This window comes from Natator depressus, chromosome 3, assembly GCF_965152275.1.
Source record: "Natator depressus isolate rNatDep1 chromosome 3, rNatDep2.hap1, whole genome shotgun sequence".
NCBI lineage: Eukaryota > Metazoa > Chordata > Testudines > Cheloniidae > Natator > Natator depressus.
Genome location: NC_134236.1, coordinates 131,386,963 through 131,413,260, shown reverse-complemented (window position 1 = coordinate 131,413,260; position 26,298 = coordinate 131,386,963). Strand labels below are relative to the sequence as shown.

General features: G+C 41.7%; 1 protein-coding gene across 1 annotated transcript in view; it reads left to right on the top strand.

Annotated features, from left to right (window-relative positions):
* The first annotated feature begins 1,154 nt into the window (after nucleotides 1–1,154).
* EGLN1 (egl-9 family hypoxia inducible factor 1) overlaps nucleotides 1,155–26,298 on the top strand; it is a 46,494-nt gene continuing 21,350 nt past the window's right edge. Inside the window, exon 1 of the mRNA XM_074948835.1 lies at nucleotides 1,155–2,430. Within this exon, the coding sequence (XP_074804936.1) occupies nucleotides 1,549–2,430 (882 nt within the window). The 5' untranslated portion in view covers nucleotides 1,155–1,548. The remainder of the gene's footprint in view (nucleotides 2,431–26,298) is intronic.

Below are 26,298 nucleotides of genomic sequence, written 5' to 3'. Positions count from 1 at the left end.
ACAGTTACACCATGACATTTCAGATTTAAATAGCTGAAATAATGAAATTTACAATTTTTAAAATCCTATGACCATGAAATTGACCAAAATGGACCCTGAATTTGGTAGGACCCTATTTATGTTTATCGCTTTTCAGTGCAGGAGTCTGGTGCACTTTATTAATGTGGATATGTATTATTAGCTCTCTCTTACGGATGAGGCTACTGAGACACCAAGAAATTAAAGGGATGCCATTAATCTGTAATCTAATTTTTTAAAAAGTAGTTTCTATCCCCGGTAGCTGTTGTCATTTAACAACCAAATTGTCTTTCTTTTGAGAAAAAAAAAGGGGGGGGGTTCTCTCCACTGTTGCTCTGCAAAACACCCCCCTCCACCCAAAATAAATGAATAACTAGACAAACAAACAAGAGGGGGAACTATGTACATGAGAAACCATAGTGTAATTGACTATTCAGAAATTGTTGTCAAATGCACAAACAGTTTTGCTAACCTTTCCATTATAGTAACGTTAGGTCTTATAACTATAGTAAGGAAATAATTTTCAGACAAAAGTGTGAACTAAAGCTCAGTTTCCCTTTAAGTGACTTGTCCAAGGCCACTCAGTAGATCAGTGGCAGAATTTGGGACTACAAATCGTGTCCTACTATGTACCAGACATACCACTTCTTATGTTTGTACAGCACTGAGCACATGGCTGCTATTAGATAAATAACTGCAGTTCATTTAGCAAACAGCAGCGCAAAGCACAGAGGAGTGGGGAGGGGTAACTGAGATCAGAACATAATTTTGTAAAATGTGGGTGCTTGGTTCCAAGGTTTTGGTTTGGCCTCAGCTCCAACTCGGCTTGGGAGAGAGAGCAAAGGGGCGTCTACTCATGTCCTGGCAGGGCTGCTTAAAGTGACTGAGGGCAAAATCCACCCCATCTGCCCTAATACAAACAAATCACGGCCTTTAGGTGGCTGACGAACTAAAACCACCCCTCAGGAGGGGTGTCACAGCCCCACCCCCAACGCTGCAGCAGTGCTGAGCTGGCCCGCACTCCCCCCTCCTCTGCGGCCCCGCCCCAGCCGCGCTAGCTGGCTGGAAGTGGCGTACGTGCAAAGCGGGCAGAGATAGTGGCGCCTCCTCCTTGTCCCTGCACCCCCCCCCCCTCCGACTCAGGCAGCGGCGAGGCGAAGGGAGGAGACGCCGACCCGCACCGGGAAGAGGAGGAGACCCTAGTTCCCGGCGCAGAGGGGAGAGGCCGCGGCCCCGGCACTCCCAGCTGCTTCCCTCGCCGGGGCAGCGATGAGGCGGTGGCGAGCCTGAGCCCCCTTGGGGAGATCAGAGCGGCCTCGGCTCCCGCGGGTGCCCGCTCCCCACCCAGGAGGAGGCCCGGGCTTCGTCGCGGGAGGGAGGCAGGCAGGCAGGCGAGCGGAGGCCGCCGCGGAGCAGGGACGGCCATGATGCAGTAAGACCTACCCGCCCTCCCAGGCTCCCTCCCAGCGCGGTCCGCCTGAGCGCTGCTGCCCGCCACAAGCCCCCGGAGCACCAGGGGCGGGCGGCGCCATGGCCAATGACAGCGGCGTGGGCAGCGGGGCCGGCCAAGGTGGCGGCGGCGGCAGCGAGCGGGACCGGCAGTACTGCGAGCTGTGCGGGAAGATGGAGAACCTGCTGCGGTGCGGCCGCTGCCGCAGCTCCTTCTACTGCAGCAAGGAGCACCAGCGCCAGGACTGGAAGAAGCACAAGCTCATCTGCCGCAGCGGTAGCGGCGCGGCGGCGGCAGGGGGCGCTGCCGAGCACCACGCTGGGGCTGCCGCGGGAGCAGGCGGCGGCGGCAGCAGCAGCGGCAGCTGCAGGGAGGAGGGAGCCGGGGCTAAGAAGGTGCCGCTGGGCGCGGGCCCCGGCGCTGAGGAGGAAGCTGCGGCGCCTCTGACCAACAACCATGTTCCCGCTGCCGCTGCTGCGCTGTCTGAGGCGGCGGCCCCCGCCGAGGAGGAGGCGGCGCCTCCGGCCGGGGAGGCGGGGCTCGTCTACCGGGACAAATCCAACCTGTACCCGGGCGGGGGCCAGGCCGGGGCCGGCGGGGGCGCGCTGCGGCCGAACGGGCAGACCAAGTCGCTGGTGCCGCAGCGGCTGGCCCTGGAGTACATCGTGCCCTGCATGAACAAGCACGGCATCTGCGTGGTGGATGAGTTCCTGGGCAAGGAGGTGGGTGGGCGCATCGCCCGGGAGGTGCGGGCCCTGCACCACACCGGCCGCTTCACCGACGGGCAGCTGGTCAGCCAGAAGAGCGACTCCTCCAAGGACATCCGCGGGGACAAGATCACCTGGGTGGAGGGCAAGGAGCCCGGCTGCCAGACCATCGGGCGCCTCATGAACAGCATGGACGATCTCATCCGCCACTGCAATGGCAAGCTGGGCAACTACAAAATCAACGGCAGGACGAAAGTGAGTGACCCTCCTTCCCTCCCTCCCCCTCTCACGCTCACACACTTGCAGCTCGGCCTCGACCCCCAGCTCCCCAGTACCTGGGGCTTCTCTCCTCGCCCATTTCCTCCTCTTGCGCGCATCCCCCTTTCTAGCAGCTCCTCTGGGGCCAAGCAGCGCCCTGGTTAATGCGTTAGATCATCGCCTCTCGCGGCCCTTCTGTCACACGCTGAAGGGGCAATTCAAGTGAGAGCTGAAAAATAAAATAGTGTAGTCTGTTTCCTCTTGTCAAAAACGCCACTGACAGGCGACCGCCACTGATACCAGTATTGAGCATCTTAGTCAATTTTGTCCCTGTGCAGCACCAAAGAAACTGTGCTGGAAATAGCAACAGTAGGATTGCATGGACAGCGTTTTAACTGCTGTGTTGTCTAACCCTGTTTAAAACTCTCTCAGATTCTCATTTTAAGTGTAAGCATAGGCTTGGCAGGGGCCAAGGATTGGATAGTCCTGGAAACCAAATAGCTTCTCATTCCTAGAGAGTTGTCCCTAAAGTCAGGGTGGAGTAATGTGTATTGCTGGTGAGTGAGGTAATATTTTTTATTGGACCAATTTGTGTTGGTTAGAGAGAGAAGCTTTTGAGCCACACAGAGCTCTGGGAAAAATCAGACCTGAAGAAGAGCTTTGTGTGGCTTGAAATTTAAAAAAAAAAAAAAAAAAAAAAGATACCTCACACAACTTGTGAGTCTAATATCCTGGGACCCACATGGCTAAAACTATGCTGCATACAACAGTGATTGCTGCTGTCAGTGCTGTACCTGTTCTGTGGCTGACTTCCATTTCTAGGACAGTCAGTGGGCATGCTTTCATGAATGCTACCTCCCGTTGCAAAACTAATACAGTATTAAATGTCTAAACTCATGCAGCACAATCCTTGTTTGTGAAACACTGCTTCAGAAACACAGCTTCAAATAGAGCTCTCTCTTCGCATGAGAGAGATGAGGCAGGTCTTTAATTATACATGAATGTCAAGGTTGCTACAGGACTTGTTAGTTCTAATTTTCCTCTTCTCTATCCTCTTATATGCAGGGCAGTTTTTTGTTCTGAATGTGGTAGAAAACTCATATAGTACAGGTGGGAAAATAGTTTTGAAAATGATGCAGTTTTAATTTGACTGACTTGAGTTTTTTCCTTTTCTTCATGAGTAAAAGACAAGTCTGAAGTTATACTGTATCTGCTGCACACTCTACACAAGGGTGAAAATGATCCTCCTTTAAATTTTGTTTGAACTGGTGGCCCCTGAAAATTTGGAATGTGATGGTCACTGTCTGTAGTGCTCCCCTTAGATATTAAGTAATTTGATCACTTTGGAGATCTCATGTTACAGCAGTGTTTGATCAGTTTCTCATAAACTGAAGCAATTATAAATTCTGAAATAGTAATTCTTGTTATGAATACTTCTAGCATTACTTACTGGGTGTTTGCTTATGAATATGCTCTTGGCAGTGGAGGTTTTAGCATGTATGTAAATTAGTTATTAAATTACCATGAGTTGGATTGGTGTAGTAATACAAAAAGTGCTGTAGATAAGCGTTTGCATAAAACTGCCAGATATGAGACTATGGCTTAGAGTGACTATAATATGTCAGGTTACAATATATGGCACACGTAGGAATACAACAAAATAGAAATTATTGGGTAAGTATCCAGGTTTTTTTTAAAAAAATTTGTAACTTGTTCACCTGTAGTGGAGTCATCAGGAAGTGCTGTTTTTATAATCTACTGTAAAATGTAAGTGGTAAGGAGGGGAAAGGTGTGATTGTTTGAGACGTTTTCCTTGCCAGTTTTGCCAAAAATGAGTACATTCATATTTTCCTTAGTGTTTTTTTTTTTGTTTGTTTGTTTTGGTTGAGACACTAGCCCTCTTAACATGGAATTCAAAGTTTCTTGTCATAGTCATCTTGACTTGCAACTGTTTTCTTTGGGTTCTTAAAGGAAAAAAAATCACAGCCTTTACAGGATACTGTATAAGACATCTCTAAGTTTAATAAAGGACTAGTAATAAGAAAAAATATCAAACATTTTAAACATTTGCAAAAAAGTTGAAACATCATTTTCACCTAAATCTCTGACAACTTGCTACTTCTGTTGCAACATAAGAATGTTAGTGTGAACTGCTAAAAAGCAATGTGTGTCTTGTTGCACTGTGACAGACTCTTGTTGCTGCAGAGCATCAGCTAGTAGGAAGCTATGGGGGAGAGGGAGAAACTGGAAGTGGGGTAGCCCCAGACTTCTTTTGGATTTAGTAAATTAAATACTCTCCATCAGCAGGGAAATTATGTGTGGAATTTTGTTTTTGTACCTTGGTGTCCTCACACTTAATTTGAAAGGCTATTACATTGGAAACTGCTGGCTGACATACTGTGATTATGTGGGTTTCTTGTGTAACTCCATAGTGTGGGATTTGTTAGCCAATTCATCCTTCAAGTAAGTATTCCCCTCAAACAATCCTCAAAGTTAAGATATTACAAAACAGCCTCCTAAAATCTGTCGCAGTTAGATTTGAAATTGGAGTAATAATATTTGAATGGTAATCCTGCATTATCCATAGCCTCTGCCTTTTTGTAATTCAGACCCCAATCCTGCAATTTACGGTAGATGGGTAGTGTGTTGTAAATAGCAAGACTGGGGCTTAGAGGAAGGACTATTGGAGTTTCCATGCAGCATCAAACTATTGGTTCATTTAGCCTGGTATCCTACCAGCTTCTGGCAGTGGCCAATACCTATTGCTTCAGAGGTGGTTACACCTCCACGGCAGAAACCACCTGGCTCATTGTGAAATGATGTACATGGGCAGGAGAGAATTCCTTCCTGCAGTTAGTTCTAAATGGAGTAAGAATAAGACTGATGGAATGTGGTTAGTCCTACTTGGATGCAGTCTATACCTTCTGAAATCTCTGGGGATGTATTATGGACAAGATCCCTCCAAGAGATATAGGGATTAGAGAGAGGTTGCTTTTCTCTCCCCTCTTTTTCCCTTGCTCTCCTTATAGTAGAGGCTAATGCTTGTGCTGCTGGGGGTAAACTTACTCCCTCAGCAACTTCAGCAGGGACAAAGTGGAAGTCAGTGAATTGACAAGAATCATTCTCTTGAGTGGGTTAGGGGATAGACAAAAGGAGAGAAGAGGAAAAAGTCTCAAAAGGAAGGTTAAAATTGCCAAGGTATTTGGTCTAGTGTATATTTCTGAACCAAGTTTATTCACTTACTCCCACAGCTAACAGGGACTAGGCGTGCTATGAAAACTAATATTTATTTCTTCGTACCTCAGCCTCCATGAACTGTACAGAATTGCACTTGTGCCACTCCTTCAGAGTGCTTTCTCTGTCTGGCAAGAGTAGTTTCACTATGCTAATCTGGATCACCTGAGTGAGTAGTACAGTTCTGGGGAGGGAAATAGTAGAGATGGAACACGCACAAGGTGATAGGGCAGAGACAAAGAGGAGAAGGTGTGAGGATGATTGAGACCCATGAACAGCAGGGGGACTGGCTGTGCGCCAGCAGCAATGTAATAAATACAGAGCCAGCAGCAGTGTAATAAATGCAGAGGAGAACCCAAAAAGTAGAGCGTGAGGGAGGGGTAGAGTAGTGGAGACTTCTTACACAATTCCAACCACTGGCTGCTTGATAGGAGGAGGGAAAGAAGGCTCCACATTTATTATACAACTGTTACATAAAACTGTTATGAAAAATGAGTCTCTTCTTCCTCCCCCCTTCTTTTTGTCCCAGGGTTGAGGAAATTGCAATATGGTAAGAATCTGAGCATCCACATTCCTGGCAGATCAGAGAGCTAAGGGGTGGGGAACTGCCATTTGGCCTTGTTGGTGGGGCACCTTTCATTTTGACCTCTGGTTACCAGGCTTAGTTCTGGGTACTCTGTAGTCTAGTAAATTTTCAAGCCCTGTTCTGAACAGTCCTTACACCAAAAGTGTGCTTTTTTGGGTAGCAAAAACTGCTTTTCTTTTTTTAAACAAACAATGGCACACTAGAAGTGTGATTATGCTTGATTCCCAGCTATACCTACTGATCCAGCTTTGTGTAAGCCCCAACATACATGGGTATCTGGTATAATGCACTTTGCCATGCTATAGCTTGCATATTTTTTTACTGTATTAAGTACACTTCGCTTGTTATAGGGACAGTTGCAGTCTTGCCTTCCAAACATTCTGTTTTTTTATATTTATGTCTGTAATATTTTGGATTGCTTAGTATGGGTGTATGGAGAACATAAAAGAAGCCTTATAATGTTCATCATAACGAAGTACTTTAACAGCATAGTAGGTAAATCAGCATAAAATACCCTGGGCTACAGGGATCATTTTAGAGTTGGGCTTTGCTCTGGCAGGACAAGAATGCTCTGCTTTACCGGCAAGGTCTGGTGCAGTATACTCCCGTAGCACAAGTACTCTAAGTAGATCTATTAAGTGATGTCCCTAAATAGGATTTTTGTAAAAAATTTTGAAATACAAAACTAAAAGTTGGCCTTCAGAATTGTCTCTTCAATAGTGAAGGTATTTTTTATGTTGGTAAAAAAAAAAAGCATGCATGTACTTGTCTTTCAGCAGTTTTCTTTACATTTTTCTGACTCTAACCTTGATGTTTAGACACCTAGTCAAAACAGTCCTTATAACCTGATTCAGTAAAATCTCGTCTGGCCTTTTGTACTTGCGTCTAGAAAACTGATGATTTTTGTTGTTGTTGAGGGTGTGGAGAAGGTGAATATTGGCACAGAAGTCACCACAGCATTTTTATTGAATCTTTGACCAGCACTGGTCCAAGCCCTGTAAACAAACTTGTTCTGTTAGGAGAAGGAATGAATCATAAATGACTCCAGTCCATAGCCTGCTGTAATAAAAGGGTAGGAATTATGCTGAGTTTCATAAATGTTTCATTGGTTGAAAACAGCTGTAATATTTTACACCTTTCTCAGTCTTCTACCTTCTTTTTTCTAGAGATGCAAAAGCAAAAACTCTCTGCTTTAGCTAATAGCTGGGTACCTTTACAGAAGTGAGTGGATTGCTGATGAAAGGACAAAATGCCATTTTAATGGCTAATACTATTGAAAAACATCCAAACATTTAAGTAATTGATTTCCGTACTGAAAGTTTTTCCTCACTAAGCAGTTGACATGACCATTCACAAGATCATCAGTTCAGATTCAGTCAAGGCTTATATAGTGGTTGGGGGCGGGGGGGCATTACCACTAGGAGGCTATTTAGTAAGGGCTAGTCTACACTGGCAATGCTAAAGCGCTGCTGTGGCAGCGCTTTAACGTGGCTTGTGTGGTCATGGCACAGCGCTGGGAGAGAGCTCTTGCAGTGCTCTTAAAAAATCCATCTCCATGAGAGGCATAGCTACCAGCAGTGGGAGCATGGCTTCTAGCACTGGTGCACTGTCTACACTGGTGCTTTACAGCACTGAAACTTGTGCTCAAGGGGGTGTTTTTTCACATCCCTGAGCGAGAAAGTTGCAGTGCTGTAAATTGCCAGTGTAGACAAGCCTTAAGTGTAAGAAAAGGAGTAGTAGCTGGGCCTTGAAATGTTTACCCAACATCTACTAGCCTGAGGAATGAGAGGTCGGGTCTGTTAGGGAGGGTAGACTGATATTTTGGGGGAGAGAGGAGAAGAAAGGAAATATAGAGGTGGTAGAGAACATAAGCAGGTGGAGGGACAGAGAAAAAGAGACGGACATTGACGCAGGAAGAGAGAGATTTATGATCTATTACAGGGAAAATAAAAAAAGGGAGGTGCAGCCCAGGAAGCGAAAAGACTGTAGAACAAAATCAAGAGGTGTAGTAAGTTTAAGTTTTTAAAGTTTTATTTAATATAAGTGATAATGTGTTACAATTAAATGCAGTACTCATCTGTTGTACTTTTTTTACATTGCAGGGAGTGTGGCTTTGTGGACATGACCTCAAAAATATTTCTTACACTAGTTAGTAGGCTTAGTTTAATTAAGTCAGTTTAAATTTATTTTAAAATCTACTTTAAACCAGTGCAGATGCCTAACAGATGCACTTGTTTGCCTTAATTTGATAGTTAGCTGTGCAAACTAAAATGACTTAAACTTAAACAAGAGTTTATTTACATTAGGGGCTTGGCTGGTTTAAGTAGATCAATTTAAAATCAACTTCCTCAAACCATCTGCTGTATTTGCATTCCTGATCACATTTAACATCACAGTGTGAAAGTTTCAGGTTTCTCAGATGACCTTCAGGTAGTCAGAACTTCACAGTATACTCTTTTGCAAAGATAAGGTACAAATGTGACCATTCTTTTCAAAAAGAAAAGGAGTACTTGTGGCACCTTAGAGACTAACCAATTTATTTGAGCATAAGCTTTCGTGAGCTACAGCATATGCATCCGATGAAGTGAGCTGTAGCTCACGAAAGCTTATGCTCAAATAAATTGGTTAGTCTCTAAGGTGCCACAAGTACTCCTTTTTCTTTTTGCAAATACAGACTAACACGGCTGTTACTCTGAAACCATTCTTTTCAAAGCATGCCCTTTTTAAAATCAGAAAGGATGTATTCCTAGAGCAGTGACTAAAAAGTGGGTAGCACATTTAAAACAAATTGTGCTTGATTCTCCACTGCACTTGAGTTCTGCTTAGAAGCAATGGGGAGGGGAGACAGGGAGGGAATCATCTGTAGCTTCCTGGTTGCCTATTATTACTTAATATTTGTATTTCTGCTGCACTTAGGGCCCTACTCAGAGAGCAGGACCACATTATGCTAGGCCCTATACAAACACAGAACGAAAAGGTGGGGTCTCAGCTATTTTGTCCTCGTTTACGTTAAAGCTGCAAGGTGAGCAAGTTTAATTTACACTGTTGATGTAAGGTCTCTCAGGGTCCTTAGTCCAGTGGAGAATTGGGTGTGTTAGAGCCCCACTCTGACATGCCCCTTGCCTGCCCAAGTGCCTCCTCCTTCTCTTTACACTAGGGTAAAACTCCAACACATGGTGCAGTAGAATTGGCAGAGAAGGCTCCTAAGCTGGTGGTGGAGATTCCCCTTACACAGGGGGCATTCTCTAGAGACAATCTCCTGGGTCCTTCGCACTATATACATTCACTTTTCACCACAAAAATAGTGGAAAGTGAACTTTGTGGACTGGAGATTCTGGACTATTGGTTATGAACCCTTAAGTGTAACAATGTACTGATTTCTAAAATTACCATTATCTTGCTAAATTGTTAAGTATTATGGGGAATTAAATCCAGTGATACAGCACGTACCACTGGATTTAATTCTGAGTCTGTAGCCAAGTTGCATTCTGGACAAAATGCTGTTTTGGACTCCTCCTCATATTTTTTCTCTCTAAATTACACCATATGAGAATCTAATTATGTGTCAGAGTACTATCCTCACTGTTTTTCCTGGTATTGGTATTCCTGGCAAGTTGGGGATTTTCTTTTTTTGGCAGTATAATTTCGGCTGTGATTCTGATCTTTTCCAACCATTACACAGAGCAGGCTTTGCATAAAAGGTCTTTTCTGTTCCCAGTCTGTAGAACTTGCTTACATTAGTAGGATTACATCATATTACTACTTTTGGAAAGTTAGTTTCTACGAAATCAAAATTATTTCTAGAAAGTTAGTAAATCCAATCTAATCTTACGAAAACTCCAGCATCTATATCCTAACTTTTACAGTACATATGCCCCCAAATCTATCCCTACTATACTCCTCTTTTATATTGTCTACTCAGTCATAATTTAATCTCCTGCTGTCAGTCTGCTAGTAGTCCTTTCTGGTAAAATTTTACTTATCCAAAGCTATGGAGAAATCTTTTTCCTTGTGTGGTAGTTCATTGAAAGCACATTTCATATTCCAGAATGTGATGTGGCTGGACTAGCTGGATCTTCACTCTCTTCTTCCTTTTGGTAAGGCAAGGGGTTGGACACAACCGCCACAGTTATTTCATCCTATCACAGATGGCTAAATCTTGGTTTACACATAAAATTTAGGTTGACATAGTTCTGATGCTCAAGGGTAAGAAAAATCCACATCCCTGAGTGATGTAGCTATGCCAATCTAAACTCCTGCTATAGGTGTAGCTAGGTTGATGGGAGACTGCTTCTGTCAACCTAGCTACCATTGCTTGGGAAGGTGGTGTTCTTACAGAGAATGAAAAATCCCTTTCATTACTATAGGCTGTGTATGCACAGGGTTATGCTAGCATAGCTACAGCACCGTAGCTATGCTAGTGTAGTCCCCAAGGCATAGATGTGACCTAAACTTATAGGTTCTCATAGTGTCCACTTCTACCATAGTGTCTACTTCCACCTTCAGTGGTTGAATTACAGTGGGGGAGGAGGCTGGTTTATATGTTAAGCACAAAAACCGTGCTAATTCAGCATTAAAGTGAATGTTTTAGTCTATCTTTCACTCACTTTTTATTCACCCTGATCCTCGCTTTTACGAAAGTGGTTATATAGGTAAAGAACTTTTTTATTTTTAAAAATAGGGTCCTCAAATGACCCTCTCTTCATTGCATGTGTGCTTGCTGCCCAGTTCTTTAGAAAAAGAATGTTTGGCCATTTGCTTGTCCTCATTTTTGTGAACAATGGTTTAGCAATTAAAAACTGCATTTTACTGTGTAAACTGAGTACTGACATAACCACATTGTATATCTGTGTAATATTTTTGTAAGTAGTTAAATTGATAATGTGTACTTTAACATACAATAGAGGCAATGTGGGTTAGTTATAAGAACATATACTTTTGCATAGCCTTACTTCATTGTTTTTAACTTTTGTAACTTTAATGTAGAATGAACAGAGACACTACGTCTCAGTCCCATTGTATCCTTTCTCAGCCTCTCCTTGCCCTCTTCTTTTTCTTGGCATCTTGTCCCCTCTTCTCAGTCCATGCTTTGTTTAACGTTCGAAGTATGACCTACTTTCTGCTGTTCTTTGCCTGCTCCTTCAGAAAGAACCCTGCTCCTTCCCACAAAGGTTGTGATGTGCAGCCCCCTTCTGGCGTCTAGTTCATGTTTGAATTATTGGTGGAGAAAAATTTTATAAACTTCTTTTAGATGAAAACTTATTTTTCCTCTCTTAAAGATGGCATATTGACTAGGTCTTTGCTCGTGGCTTGAATCAGGCCAGAATTCCTTTAGGTCTGAAAAGATTTTTGGTCCTTTCACTTTGAGGCACAAATGGGCCCGCCTCCTTTTGAGACCAACTGCCAGTGTCTCAGCTTGTCTTTAAAACAAGCTGTTTTACATTGGTACTGATGCTGAGGGGGACCAATGAGGTTCATGGTTCTGAAGGACTGCGAGGGTTATGACCAACCACTGCTTCCTCTGCAGCTTCTCCTTTGGTGATGGGAATATCTTTCTTACTTCAGACTCCCAACAGTGAAGGTGAGTCGCCCACCTATTTTCCTAGAGGCCTCCTCCAGATTTTGACTCGGAGAGTGATTCCAGAGTGTCGTCCTATTCTACACATCGTAAGAGTCTACTTCCTCCATGTGCCTTGGTATCCATCCCACTGAGGTCCTATCTCATTCCTTTATAATGCCCTTTCATAGCCATAGTGGAGCCCCGGGGTTCCTTATTGGAAACACACTTCACATACACCATCCCAGAGAGAGAGTGTTTATTTGGAGGCAGAAAACTGCTCAGCCTTAAGAAACCCCTCTTGAGATTCAGCATCCTGAAGAACCCTCTGAGGAGGAACAACGTCAAGAGGAGGAGGACATCAGTCTGTGCCAGGATCGGTTACTGTCCCAATAAATGAGGTCCCTTTAGAACCTGAAAAAACTGGCAGATGCCAGCTACTATAGCCCCAACAGCCAAGAAAGCTGACAAAAGGTATTTTGTGTCTTCTGGGGGAGCTGTATATCTGTATTCTGATCTTGTAGTAAGGCTTTCATGTAGTAGCAGCTGCAAACAAAAAGAGCAGACAGCATCACTCTAAAATAGCCCTAACTGAGAGAGGTCCAAACATTTTGGATCCATTTGCTCATAAAAATTATTTATCTCCAAGTTTGCAGTTGAGAATCTGTAATTATCGAGCACTCGTAGAATGGTATTTTTTTTTTCTCAACTACATTGGATTTGCAGACTTTATTGAGAAATTGCCACAAGATCATAGAGAACAGTTTCTGTAATTACTGAAGGTCAGTTAATAGCAAGTGTCTTTATGCGCATCTGTGGCTGCTGCAGATGCTACTTCATTCTCTATGGCAGTACCAGTGGTGATGCAGCGCTCATCCTGGCTCCAGACATCAGTAATCCCAAGAGAGGTCCAGTCCATGGTAGAGGATCTTCTGCTTGAGGGCCCCAGTTTATTCATTAGGAAGACAGATGATGCCCTCCATGCTCTTTAAGAATTTCTGCACTACCTTTGGGTGCATACACAGCATGCTTCCTTTTCACTGCAGATATGTCCCAGACTTACTCAAGGCAGAGAACAACCCCCCAAGCTCCTTCTGTTACCAGAAACTCTCAGAGCTTCTTAGGAAGTGGCACAGATCTAGAGAGGTAGGGGGAAAAGATCAACAGCAACTACTATCACTTCACAGTCAAAATTTTCCAGTAAACAGTCCTTCTGATTTGTTGGGTGAGAGCTACAAACTGACCATGACTCTGACTCCTCTTCCTCCTTCTCTAAAATTCTTGGAAACCTCCTCTTCCTATTTTGGGGGTTATGGAACATTATACCTAAGGCTACATTTTAATCATGGCAGTCACGGATTCAGTGACTTTACCAGACCTCTGTGACTTCTTCAGCTATCAGCAGCTGAAACCATGGCAGAAGCTGGGGCTGGGGCTGGAGCCGAGGCTATGCTCCCCACATAGCCACGCGGCAGGGGCCGCTGCCGGGGCCATGTGCTCCTGCCCTGCAGCTTGTATGGTTATTTTTAGTTAAAGTCACAGTCTCCGTGAATTTTTGTTTGTTGCCCGTAACCTGTCAGTGACTTTTACTAAAAATAATCGTGACAAAATCTTAGCCTTACTTATAACAGACCAGGGTCTGAGAGATCATTACTTCTGATTATACAGTTCAGTTCTGTACTACATCTACCCACAGCCCACCTTCCCAGTCCTTATTCAGGCACCCCCTCACATGAGACTAGTCATCTCTTGGCTGAGCTCTCTCTCCTCTCTGAGCTGAAGAGGTTCCTCCACAATACAGAAGAAAATATTTCTGTTTCGAATACTACTTCATATCTAAGAAGAATGGCAGTTGGGGAATTATTCTGGACCTCAGAATGCTCAGCATGAATGTTCAGTGGAAGGGTCTAAGATTGAAAGTCTGCACCACAGTTAAACAGGTCATTAGCCTGAGTCAGCTGGCATGGGTCAGCCACAGCTGTTTAATTGCAGTGTAGTCAGAGCTTGCCTGCCTCAGGGGAAATTGGAGACCATGTCCATGCTCATCACTCGACTTCAGACAGTTCCTCAAACAACGGGAAGGACTTGTCACAGTGTACTGGACCACATGGTTTATTGCATTTCTGTTATGTTGCATGCCAGACTACGCCTATGTTGCATGGAGGGTTGGATGAAGTCCATATTCACCTTGTTAGATTGGGTCGTGGCTTCCGAATCACTAAGAGTGGACTATATATAGCACCTGAAGAAAAAGCAATTGCTTACCTGTATAGGAACGCAGGACTGGAAGCAAGGGTAGTCAATAGGTGGACCGTGGGCCAAATCTGGACTGCCAGAAGCTTTTGAACGGACCATGAAATCTTTTTATTTACTTATTATTATCATCATTATTATTGTTCTTTGTATTATTTTTCTCTGGAGTCTGGACCTTGACTATACTTGAACAAGAAATTTGGACCTTGACAAAAAAGAATTGATAACTCCTGATCTGGAAGGGACCTCCTGGATCAGAAAGTCCAGCCTCCTGCTATTGCAGGCAACCTAGTCATGTAATCCTGTCTTTAAATTTATTAAGCTCCATCTTAAAACTAGTTAGGTTGGTTGCCCCCACTACTCATAATGGAAGGCTGTTCTAGAACATCACTCCTCTTTTTGATACTTAGAAACCTTCTAATTTCCAGCCTAAACTTTTGTAAACGTTTGTAACTGGAGTTTTTAGCTATTTGTTCTCCATATAAATATATATTCCAGGACCCACCCTCGATCCCTTCAGTTATGGAGTTCTATAGCATCTGTATTTTGCGGTGGAGAGGGAACTGAAGGGTGGTTGGGCCAGACCTACCTTTATGCCTTCAGTACAAAGCACAAAGACACTCAGTGCATGCTTGGCCCTACTGGACACTGCTGGCCAAAAGATTCCAATCTATCCAAGCATGGTGTGTGTGTACAACACATCTCAAACTTGAGTTACTGTGCAGATAAGTAATTTCTCTTTGGCTGTGCCTCAGAGGGCCAGAAATTTTGAGCGCTAAGGTTGTTCTTATTGTTATGAAGGCCAGGAGTCCATATCCAAGAGTAGGAATCTAAGCAAACATACCTTTAGAGAAGCAACATTTCAGGTGAATGGTTATTTCTTCTCTCACTAATAATTCAAAAACCAGCTAAATAAGCTTTCTTAAAACTATTCGGAAAATAAACTATTTGGAAAATCTCTCCTTAGGGTGAAGGCCAAACATATTTTATCCACAAAGAATAACACTTCAGAAAACTCTGACTGAAAAGAAGGCTTTAAGTAGGTTTTGTAACCTAACCCCTTGGCTCTCAACCTCTCCAGACTACTGTACCCCTTTCAGGAGTCTGATTTGTCTTGTGTACCCCCAAGTTTCACCTCACATAAAAACTACTTGCTTAAAATATCAGACATACAAATACCAAAGTGTCACAACACGCTATTACTGAAAAATTGCTGACTTTCTCATTTTTACCATATAATTATAAAATAAATCAACTGGAATATAAATATTGTACTTACATTTCAGTGTATAGTAGATAAAGCAGTCTAAACAAGTCATTGTTTGTATGGAATTTTAGTTTGTACTAACTTCGCTAGTGCTTTTTATGTAGCCTGTTATAAAACTAGGCAAATATCTAGATGAGCTGATGTATCCTCTGCAAAATCTGTGTGTACCCCCAGGGGTACGTGTACCCCTGGTTGAGAACCACTGATCTAACCCATGTTCCTCAATACTCTAATCAAGGCTCCTCTACCTCTTCTGCTGTTTGGGAAATAACTAATATGTAAGCAGATGAACGGTTCTTGGAGTTTCTGAAACCATGATTGGAAGCGCTTGGTAATACCAGAAAGAGACTTACAGATTAGACCATATATTAATGCTAATAAAGTAATATATTAAATTAACAGACAAGCAAATGAACAGACCTTTTCAATGAATGGACAAGAAAGTTATGTGAATTCCCCAGCTTCTGCTACTTATATGAATATACTGGATATTCTATTATAATATATTATCCATAATAATTCTGGATGCCTCTTGTTAACGTTGTTTCTTTGGCTACTATTTTTCATTTGCATGTGAACAAACTAGAGGATGAAATAAGGTCCATTTTGGAAGTGGGGGAGAGATGTAGAGAATATTTATTCCTATAATTGGATGGGTTTTGGTAATGCAGAATGCCAAATTATTAGAATATAGATTTCCTTTTGATGGTATAAATAGTATATGAATTTAACAGCCTTCCCCCCCCTTTTCAGGGACTCCATATTCACTCTCAATGGACCTTTTCAAATCCCATTCCTTTTTGCATAGTTTTTCATAGCTCTTTAAAGGAGGCACTGTAGTGCTTATTGCTTAGTCATTTAAGATACCCCTCCTGGATTCTGAGGATGACTGGTTGCATTTTACTGAGCAAATCCTCAGTAGAAGATCAGAATTAGTTGGCCCATGACCCTGCAAAAACTGCTGGCAAATTGGGGTCATAATCTCAGGTTGAAAGCTCCTGAACTGGACACTCAAGTGCAGTGACTGCAGACGAACTCGGTAGCCATTATGTGCTTAACAGTGTTGTTTTAATTTAGGATTTCATTACTTTTCGTTGTTTGCATTGGGAGTAAATACTTGAGCAATTTTAACTCAAAATTAATATTTTTATAGGAATTTGACTATAAATAATACAAAATCCCTTTTATTACAAAACTCTACAGCGTAACATCTCAAATTTCTAGTGGGCAGTAACAACAACTCTTTAAGACTGGCGATTATTTTTATAGTTCAGTTAATATAGTCCAAACACAATTAGGGCGTGATTGAGCTAAAAGCTACTTTTTATGGTGACTGACCTACAATAGCTCTGATCTCTACAGTAGAGGCTATTCAGAATTTTGAGGACCCACAGAATGTCTGCACCATTTCTTTCCCAAGACCAGAGACTGATGCTATCCTGCATTTCAGTAAATGTCAGTCAGGATTTTGAAAACAATTTCAGATGAGTGCAATGCCCGTTTTAGGGACCCCTACTATGTTTTACAGGGAGTGGGTAGTTAGCTGGAGTAGAGTTTCTAATGGGCAATACATGGACCGAAGATTTCAATTTCAATATATTTTAAACCCAGTTACTGAGGGATCCCACCCCACAGCCCTCCACTTGTCATTTTCAATTGTCCGGTTAATAGTTTGGGGTTCTTAGCAAGGGGATGGAGATTTCTGTATTGACGTGCCTTTCCTGTGAATACTATGTTGACCTGTTGTGGAGCCAAGATCTGTGACCTTGCAGTACTTCTGCAGTTCAGGAGGCTGCAGATATTTTTGGCTAGATCAGCTTTTTAATTGGTATAACTATGAGTAATTTAAGTTGATAGTATTCAGGAGTTGAATGTGCTTGGAAGTTATGTAATGTAGAACTTTAATTTCTGTAGGTCTTAAAACTCTCCGTACCCCCATACTGACAAGTATCCTCCACTAAAATTCCAATAGATGTCTCTGCATTCTTAAAGATCCTGTAGATGTGGAAAGAGGAGAAGATGTAGTGGCAAGAAAAGTTTTCAGAGCTGTTCCTGGTCAGTTTTACTAAATCCTGAGTTAATTTTTTACACTCTCATTTTAAACATCCATTCAGCTAACATTCACAATAGTGAAACTCAACAAACAGCTTGTGCTTCATTAGAACATTTGATCTGTTTTTAGTAAAGGGTATCAGGCTTTTATTCATTTAGGTTGAAGTTGTTCCATTGCTGTTAAGATAGCTGGCACATAGCCATGGCATTGTGAGAAAGGAAACTGTGGCCAGTTGATAAGGGAATCTTGAGCTAATTAAATTTCAGCTGGCATGTTATATTATGCCCAGTGAAATAAATGGTCAGTCATACTGTTGGATGGCTTAACCTTATTTATGGTCTGAAGGGGGGGTGGAGCCTGAGCCAGTTTTGAAACCCTCTTATTCATAAAAGTAAATCCATCCTTTTTTTTTTTTTTTTTTTAAGTACTGTTGTTTTGATTGATGGAAACAGAAGAAGCAAATCTTATGCCAAGTCAGTATGCATCTTTTCAGTAAAGGTACAGTGAGTATTTGTTGCTGTACTACAATGCTGCCAGAGTAAGTTGGCCGGAAGTCTGATTACTACTTGCCTTTTAAAGGTGTGCTGTCAACTTGAAATCTGATTAATTTAAAAAGAGTTAGTCTCCAGTATTAAACCTGCCATGAGTACTTTTGCCAGTTTTTGTGGTTGTAAAGCTGTATTTTTTTTTTCCGATTTTTTTAAAAAAATTATTCCTTTTCTATTGGTGTGTGAAAGACACACTGAACAGGGAAAGGTGACTACAGTCAAATGATACAAAACCTCCCAAACTTTCAAATACACAAAACAAAATGTGGGGGGAGGATGGCCCAATCTCCCCAAATCTCTAGTTTATTTTTTTTACAGTAAACTTAGGTATTACTTATAAGAGTAGGTAAAATATCTTCACATAGGAGTGTTTTCCCCCCCAGTCTCTCTCCCTCCCCCCCTCAAAGACTTATACCTTATAATTTACAAAATCAAGCTCTTTCAAAGCCCACAATAAACTGAAGTGTTTCAATTAATATTTAAGTAAAAAATGGTTCTTGTTAAACATTTATCTGCATTATTTGCACCTCAAACACTGCAGCATTGAGAGCTTGAAACTGATTATAAACAAGACTAAAACTGACTTCATTTATCTTGCTTGAGCTGAGAGAAATTTAAAAAATAGACTAGTATTAGTAGTGGAAAAAGAATTTATTTAAAATATTTTTAAATTTTGGGTATAGGCAACATAGGGAAATACAGTTAGTAACTTGATAGTGTACCCCTATATAAGGAAAGGTGGCACTCTGTACATTAATTCACTGTCACTTTTGGATCCTTGGTTTACATTCCATGCGAGTGAGCATCATTGAATCACTTTAAACTTCAGTAGACATTTGTCCTCATTACATAGCTATCATTTGGCAGCCTTACTTTGAGAGAAGCCAGGAATGGAACCAGAGGAATGTTTCAGGTTAGGATTGAATAATGTGGGGAAGTTTTCACATTACTTTCCCAAAGCATGCCGGTTTCTAATCACTCCTATTTATTGAAATCCAAAGCAAAAGGATAGGGATGAGAAGGAACTTAAGTAAAAACTGATATGTTCAAATAGGCTTAAATGGAGAAAATACAATGAAAGTGGATAGGTCTCTTATGTGCTCCATGATACCAATGGGATGAGCAAACTCTACAGTGGAGGACTCTGTACGAAACTGGTGGTTTAGGAAGGCGGGGGTGAGTATCCCAACTGATCTAAGTTGTCTGCGTACAGCAGGAAGGAAGTGGAATTTCCCAGAGGAACTGTCTGGTTGGAGAGCAGACCCTGCCTCTGATGGGATGATGCATGGGAATCTGAAGAGATTCTCTCAGAAATTCCTTCTCAACAAGTCTCCTCTTGTGGCTTTTACCACTGGAATGGATAATCTGGCCATTAGAGCTGTTGTTTCAGTTCGTATGTCTACAGACTGATGAAGGCTATGTTGCATTCAGAAGGCTTTCTTAGTAATCAAAGGCTAGAAAATTACTCTTTTTAGAATGTTGGAGCCTGATAACAGGCCTCAGTCCACTTGGTGGGCTTGGTGTTAATTACTTTATTTCCTATAATAGTAATGAACTTATGGGAATGAAATATTGTTAGCCTGGTACTTGAAAAATATAAATTTAATTTTATGCCTATTTTTAGCAAATGCACACTCAAATTGTTTCTGCACTTATCTTTGAGCAGCAGATCACCATTTGGTCATAATATTGCAATTCTGTCAAAGTGAGCCAGTATTGTAACAGTCTGCTATAACAACTTATACAAGCACAAATGGTAACTGTTTCTGGAGGTAGAACAACATGTTAGCTTTCCATTCCATTTAGTGTACCTGGGGAAAAATAGAAGAACCTATCATAACTGAGTAATTTTACCAATTAGTTACAGTAGTTTTTGATTTAGAATTAGCTGCATAGGATATGCTTAGTTTTATTCATAATACTTTTTTATTTTAACGTAAGTATTAGTATCTAAATGTGGGATGATTCGGCAATTCAAAGGTCTTGTGTTAAAAGGACACAAAGTTAAAACACATTTTTCTGACTAAGTTTGACCTACTGTTGTAATGCATAAGATTAGTTATGCTTAAGATAAGAGAAAATACATACTTTTCTTTTCAGTTTTCTTTGTGCATTTGACAGCTCTCTGTGTATCAACGGTTTCCTCAATTGTGTTATCTAATCATTCAATCTCCTGTTTTGAATCTTTCACACATCAGCAAGGAAGAGATATAGTTAATACTTAATATAGGAAAAAGTGAAGTAAAACTACAAAATTGGCAGAGGGAACTTGGGAGTAGGGGTAGTACTTGAAGATGCATTTAACTTGCTTTATAAATTGACCATGTTTCAAGTTGATGGTATCCCTTTGAAAATGACCAGCCAAAACATTACTGGGTCTTGTCCCCACTAATAAGCTTTTTCTGTACTGTTGCAGAAAACCACAAATTTTTGCAGTGTAGGTACACTCTAGAGTCTGGAGATTAGCTCCAAAGGAAAAGTTGAATCAGGGCTTCTTTAAATAGGATACAAAAGGGACTGTTTCTTCTCCAAAAATGTTTTTATTTCACTTAAATTTAGGCAACTTCAATTTTTTTTCCCCCTGCACTGCATGAAACAATGTGTAACTCCTCTTCGATTCTGTAGTGGAAGGAACAGGGTCAAGTACTCTGTTCTCACTTCTCTTTAACATTTCATTTTTTTAAATACCCTTTCAAAAGCTTGTCAATGACTCTTTAAGGCAAATGGTTTGCTTTGTTTCAAATCTGTGAATGTAACTGGAAAGCATTATTTTTTTGAGACCATTGTTATTTACATTGTGGTACTGTCTAGAGGTCCAAGCCCGTTTTGCTAGGCAAGTACAAACATAACAAAAACAGTCTCTGGTCTGAAAAGCTTACAGTCTAGGTAAGTAATGTAAGTGAGGTCCTAACTTAAAATAGTTCTGGAGATAGCTTTCTGTTCTTTGCTGTTGCTGTTAAATTAGAAAAAGGTCAGTGTAAATTAAAGAGGTGTGTGTGGTAAATTTAAATTTGTGCTTTTAAGAGGTTCCAGACCAGGGAGGGGTAAACTTTTTGGCCCGAGGGCCACATTGGGGTTGCAAAACTGTAGGGAAGGTTGTGCCTCCCCAAATAGCTTGGCCCCACCCCCATCCAACCCCTCCCACTTCCCACCCCCTGACTGCTCCCCTCAGAACCCCCCGTCCCTATCCAACCCTCCCTGTCCCCTGACAGACCCCCTGGGACTTTCACGCCTTTCCAGCCCCCCCCCCCCCCATTCCCCATCCCCTGATTTCCCCCCCCCCCACAACCTCTGCCCCATCCAACCATCCCCTGACAGGACCCCCAGGAGTCCCACACCTATCCAACCGCCCCCTGTCCCCTAACTGTCCCCTGGGACTCCCTGGCCCCCTTACCATGCCACTCAGAGCAGCATGTCTGGCAGCCGTGCCGCCTGGCTGGAGCCAGACACGCTGCTGCGCTGCCCTGCAGGAGCGCGCAGCCCTGCCGCCTAGAGCGCTGCCCACGCGGCGGCATGGCTGCAGGGGAGGAGGGACAGCAGGGGAAGCACCAGGGGCTAGCCTCCCTGGCGGGGAGCTCAAGGGCCAGGCAGGACGGTCCCGCAGGCTGGATGTGGCACGCAGGCCACAGTTTGCCCACCTCTGTGCCAGACTTACAGCACAGAAACTGAAGCAATCCTTTTAGCCATAGAATAGAGCCTTTTCAAGCAGTACCAATGTGCGCTTCCCCTGCTCTTCTGACATTGTGTTTCAGCTGTGTTTAGGGGGAGCGTGTTTTGGAGGAGCATTGTCCATGCCCATTCTGTCATTGTTACATTATCCGGAGACTGCTAACAAAGGTGCTAATTATGGTGAGCTTTCCACTTGGAGCTGATCTGTGGATACCCCATTCATCTAGGCCATTGAATGATGATCAGATAGTACCTGCTCTTAAGTGCTGCTCACCTGGGCCAGATTTGAACTGGTGACCTACAGGTGAAGAAATTGATGTCCCATTATTTTATCTGTGTTTAGCAGTCTAATCTCACCTAACGGACTTGAAAAATAAAATATGAAAAATTTAAGTAAATATTGAAAATAAGCCGGTAACACAGCTTTAAAGAGAAGCTATTATTTAACAAGGGATTCTGCATTTTTTAGATTATTAAATTTAAATTTTCAAAATTTTAAAGCAAATAGTGGGATACTGAGATAAGACTAAAGCTTCACTAGGAAGTAGATGCTGCTTCTCTTAATAGAACTTGGAATTTGTGCCTTTGGTTATTGAAGTTGAACCTGGATAGGAACCAACTAGCTGTGACAAATGCTGTACAAGATGGAAATAATGCTGGTGGGTTACAGGATTCATTTAGAGGGAAACTGTCATCAGCTTCAATTGAAGGTATAGGGTTGCCCTTTTCTAGTGTGGTTTGCAAACTAAGGGTGCTTTTGGATCCTTGGCTGTATCTTAATGTGGAGTTACCAGCAGTAGCTCATAGTACTTTTTCCATCTGTAACAGACTGCAACTTCTTGATTATTCTTTGATCTGGATCTGACCAGAGTTATCCATGCCTTTGTCACTTCCAGACTGGATTATTGTCCTGTGCTCTATGTGGTGTGGCCTTTGAGAAATCTCTGTAGACATTAGCTGGTGCAGAACTCCATGGCCTGCCTTCTGAGTGTTATGGATAGGCATGAGCACTCAATACTTCAGCTGTATGCTCTCTACTGGTTTCCTGTTTAGTTTCAGGAGCATTTCTAGGTGCTACTGATACATTCCCAAATCTGAGATGTTTTGCAATTCATTTGTTTAAAAGATTGCCTTCTTTCCTATGTCATGCAGTTATAGTGAAGGCACAGTGGAGTGCTTCAGTTGTTTAATGCTTGGCACTTGGTTTCATGGGGTCAGTAGCAGGGCATTCACAATTAAAAAACATGCTTTTGGAACTTGTTCCCTCAATCATCAAAGCCTGTGTTTGGCAAGCTTTGGATCATGCTGTAAGTCTTCTATTTTTTTCCCCCCATCTCCCTTCAGTCAGATTCTTGTTTCAACATTTTTTGTCTTGTTTGTTGGATATCTAAAGTCAGTGAAGGCTTATGAATGGTACTAGAGTTTAAGTTTTGGGATCAGTATGTTCTTAATTGTACTAGTCTAAAAGACCCATCAATTAAAAAATACTACTTCAGTGTCTCAATTTGCTGACCAACAGGGGTAGTGTTTCTGAAGTGTCATCTGCCATTAAGAGACTAGCATTCACAGTGTGGGGGATGACACATCAGTGACATGTACTTCTTCAAGGCATGTGAAAGACTGTGTGTGGCCATTCTCTGTAGAGGGCTAATTTCCATTTTTAAATTATAGTCCTTGAGTTGCAGTAAAAATTTGGGACTACTCTCCTCAATCCATAGCATATCTTCTATTAATTTCAATGGGAGGTTTGCCCAGAGATCAAGCATGGTATGTAGTAACTAAACTGATCTATTATTTAATTTGTTCAATGCTTTATCGTTGCATTCATTATTATTACTGAATGGGGAAAATTTGCTAACCTTTAGAAACACTTCTATTTCTGGCCTTTGTTTCTCTTCCTTTCCCCATCCTCCTTTCCCCTTCTTTTTTGCTTCCCTGTGTCTTGTCCTTTTTGCATTTCCTTCCTTGCAGCAACTCCCAACTCTTCCTCATTCACTTTTTAAACTAAGTAGTGAGATAGATAGATAGTTTACACTTTGAAATATCATTAGGTTTTAGAATGAATACCCTAGTGAAATTAGTGGAGTGGGGAGTTCACACCTTTTGAGCCATTGTTTCAAGGTTTCTGCAGACTTGGGCTGACACTGCATTGGTTTATAGTCTGACATTTGGAATACTTGTTTTACAGCCACTGGAAACGCTTTTTTAAATGAAGACTTAGATTCTGCAAATTCTGAATCTCCCATGTTGTTTACAAATATATTGTATGGGCCAGATCCTATCCATGGGGTGTGAGTATGACACCTTTGATCTGAAGTATTATATCTAGTCCTTTGTAGTCTTTCTCTAGGAAGTATGGTATATTGAAAAGCCTGTCTATCCTCCAGTTTGCTGAGAAGGTTGCTGCTAATTGGACTTGTGGTGTCATGTATGTAAGAACTCTCATCTTGAAGGAATACGTCTGAGAGGATGGAGGTGCATATTTGCTGTCTTGAAATCATTCTTGGGTCCAGATCATTGTGTTGCTCTTTCTTCCAAATGTAAGACGGCTTAAGAATGAGCATTTACTGTTTTGTAAGGCTGCCAAGTACTCGGCCTCCTTGTTCTTTGTCTGGTGCGGGATTCCCCTTTCTATTCTTTCAAACGGGTGGAAGAGGAGAAAAACTGTTTTTAGTCACATTTTATTTCAGCGGAATCTTTTAACTTTCAGTTCCTGCTAACTAGTCTTTCTCCTTGGTTCATTCTGTTCTTGAATGGTGTCTATTTGTCTCCCTTTCCTTGACTTGTTTTCTCACTTTTGTCCCTCCTATGGTAGCACTTACCCAGTGTCGTCCACAGCAATTATGATTGACTCTTGTGACATAACTCTAGTCAACAAAATTAATGATTACTTGCTGTGAAAGATTAAGTCAGTCTTGTGGAATCCTATCCCCCATTGGTATAGGAAGAACAAATCTTTTTGAGGGGTATATCCTTTCTCTTTTCATTAGTCACTATAATGGTAAAGGTCAGCCTAGTAGACTTTGTGTCTGGTTTTGGTAACCTTTCATGATGGTTTTTCAAAGTTTGGTATAAACAAATTTGGAACAGATCTAGCCAAGTCCCTTATTAGATTGCTGACATCTGGTGGTACAACTGATTGACTTTTTGTGGTGCGTGTATGTGGCAGGGGGAAGTAGGTGTTTCTTCCAGAATTCCTTTGTTCTCTTCCCGTTGACATCCCTGATTGCAAGTGACCCTCCCAAGGAGAAATGGATGCTGCTCCCTCTTAACTAGTCAGTACTTATCTGTTGGCCAGAGTGCATTACTTGAGCTTCTGCACTCTGAAGTGGTGTCTACACTAGGGAATCCTAACAAATAAAAATTCTTACAAACTGATTCAGTTGAATCTGTGGTAGAACTGATCGTTTTTCATTTTTCATTTTTTTTTTAATCTAGTATAGACCAGGCCTGAAGGTGCTGTCATTGAAGTACTCCCATTTTCCATTGCCTGAGAGAGGAACAAGGGATTCTAAATCTGATTTCCCCACCACAGCCACATGAACATGTGCTTTGTAAAACGCACAATGTTCTTAAAATGGTAAACATTCTGAGCTGGCCTTGGCACAAAGCCATTCTATGGTTATTTATTATTTTTTCCCTCAGACACTCACTCTTGTTAATGTTGATCTGTCAGTAAAACAGAACTACAAAAGAAAAGCCTCACTCTTCTGCATGTGTGGCTGTGGCACATGGGTCAGATGTGGGTGCTGAAGTTGTGGGGAACAAAGGTGTAAGGTGCCCCTTATGCGGTCTCTTGCCCACTGGGCTTATGCTATTGCTTGGATTGATGGTTTCCAGGCAATGATACATGCTGTTCTTTGTTCCTTTTAAACCAGGATTTGAATTGTTGTTAAGTGTTCAATGGTGAATGTCTGAACTGGTTAAAATGTTTACCTTCGAAACTCTGGTTTTAAGAAGCAAAAAATAATTTCAGAGGGAAGCTACTTTTGAATGGTAATATCAAGACTTATGGTAACAGCATGTGCAGTGACCAACATTTTGGCTTGTCTTTGCTCCGAGTAGGTTGAGATAATATAGTAGAAAAACCACTTATCTATTCTCGAAACTCCCATTGTCTCTACCATTAGTGGGGTTGCACATGTAATGATAAGAAAGTAAAGAAAAGTTGTGTAGACACATTTTGTAGGTTAAAACTTATAAAGCCGAATGTCATCACCATTAGGCTATATGTTTGTCTTTGGTCACAAACATTATTTTATCAGATTTAAATACAGTTGAAAATTATTTTAATGCAGTAGTTTCTCTTTTTTGGTATTACCGTCCTCAGGGTGGATTAATGTAAATTACTGATTTTAATCATGATATAAATCAGCAAGCAGGAAACTTTGATTTAAATAATTTCTATTAATCTTGTCTTGCATTTGTACTTTTAATTTTTCTAAAGAGCAGCTGATTCTCATTGGCTGGTAACGATTTAAATGGGTGTGTATAATATAGCCTTTACACTAAATTTGATACACTGTCTTGCACATTTATTTAAGCAATTATAAAGATTATCTACATCTATTCAGTTCCTTAATTTTTGCATTTTTGATTGTTATAAATGGAGAATGATACATTTTTTTATTTACCGGATGTTTGGGGTTTTTTTTACTTGTGATTTGTGACGAAGCTCAGTTTGGATGGAAGTTCAAA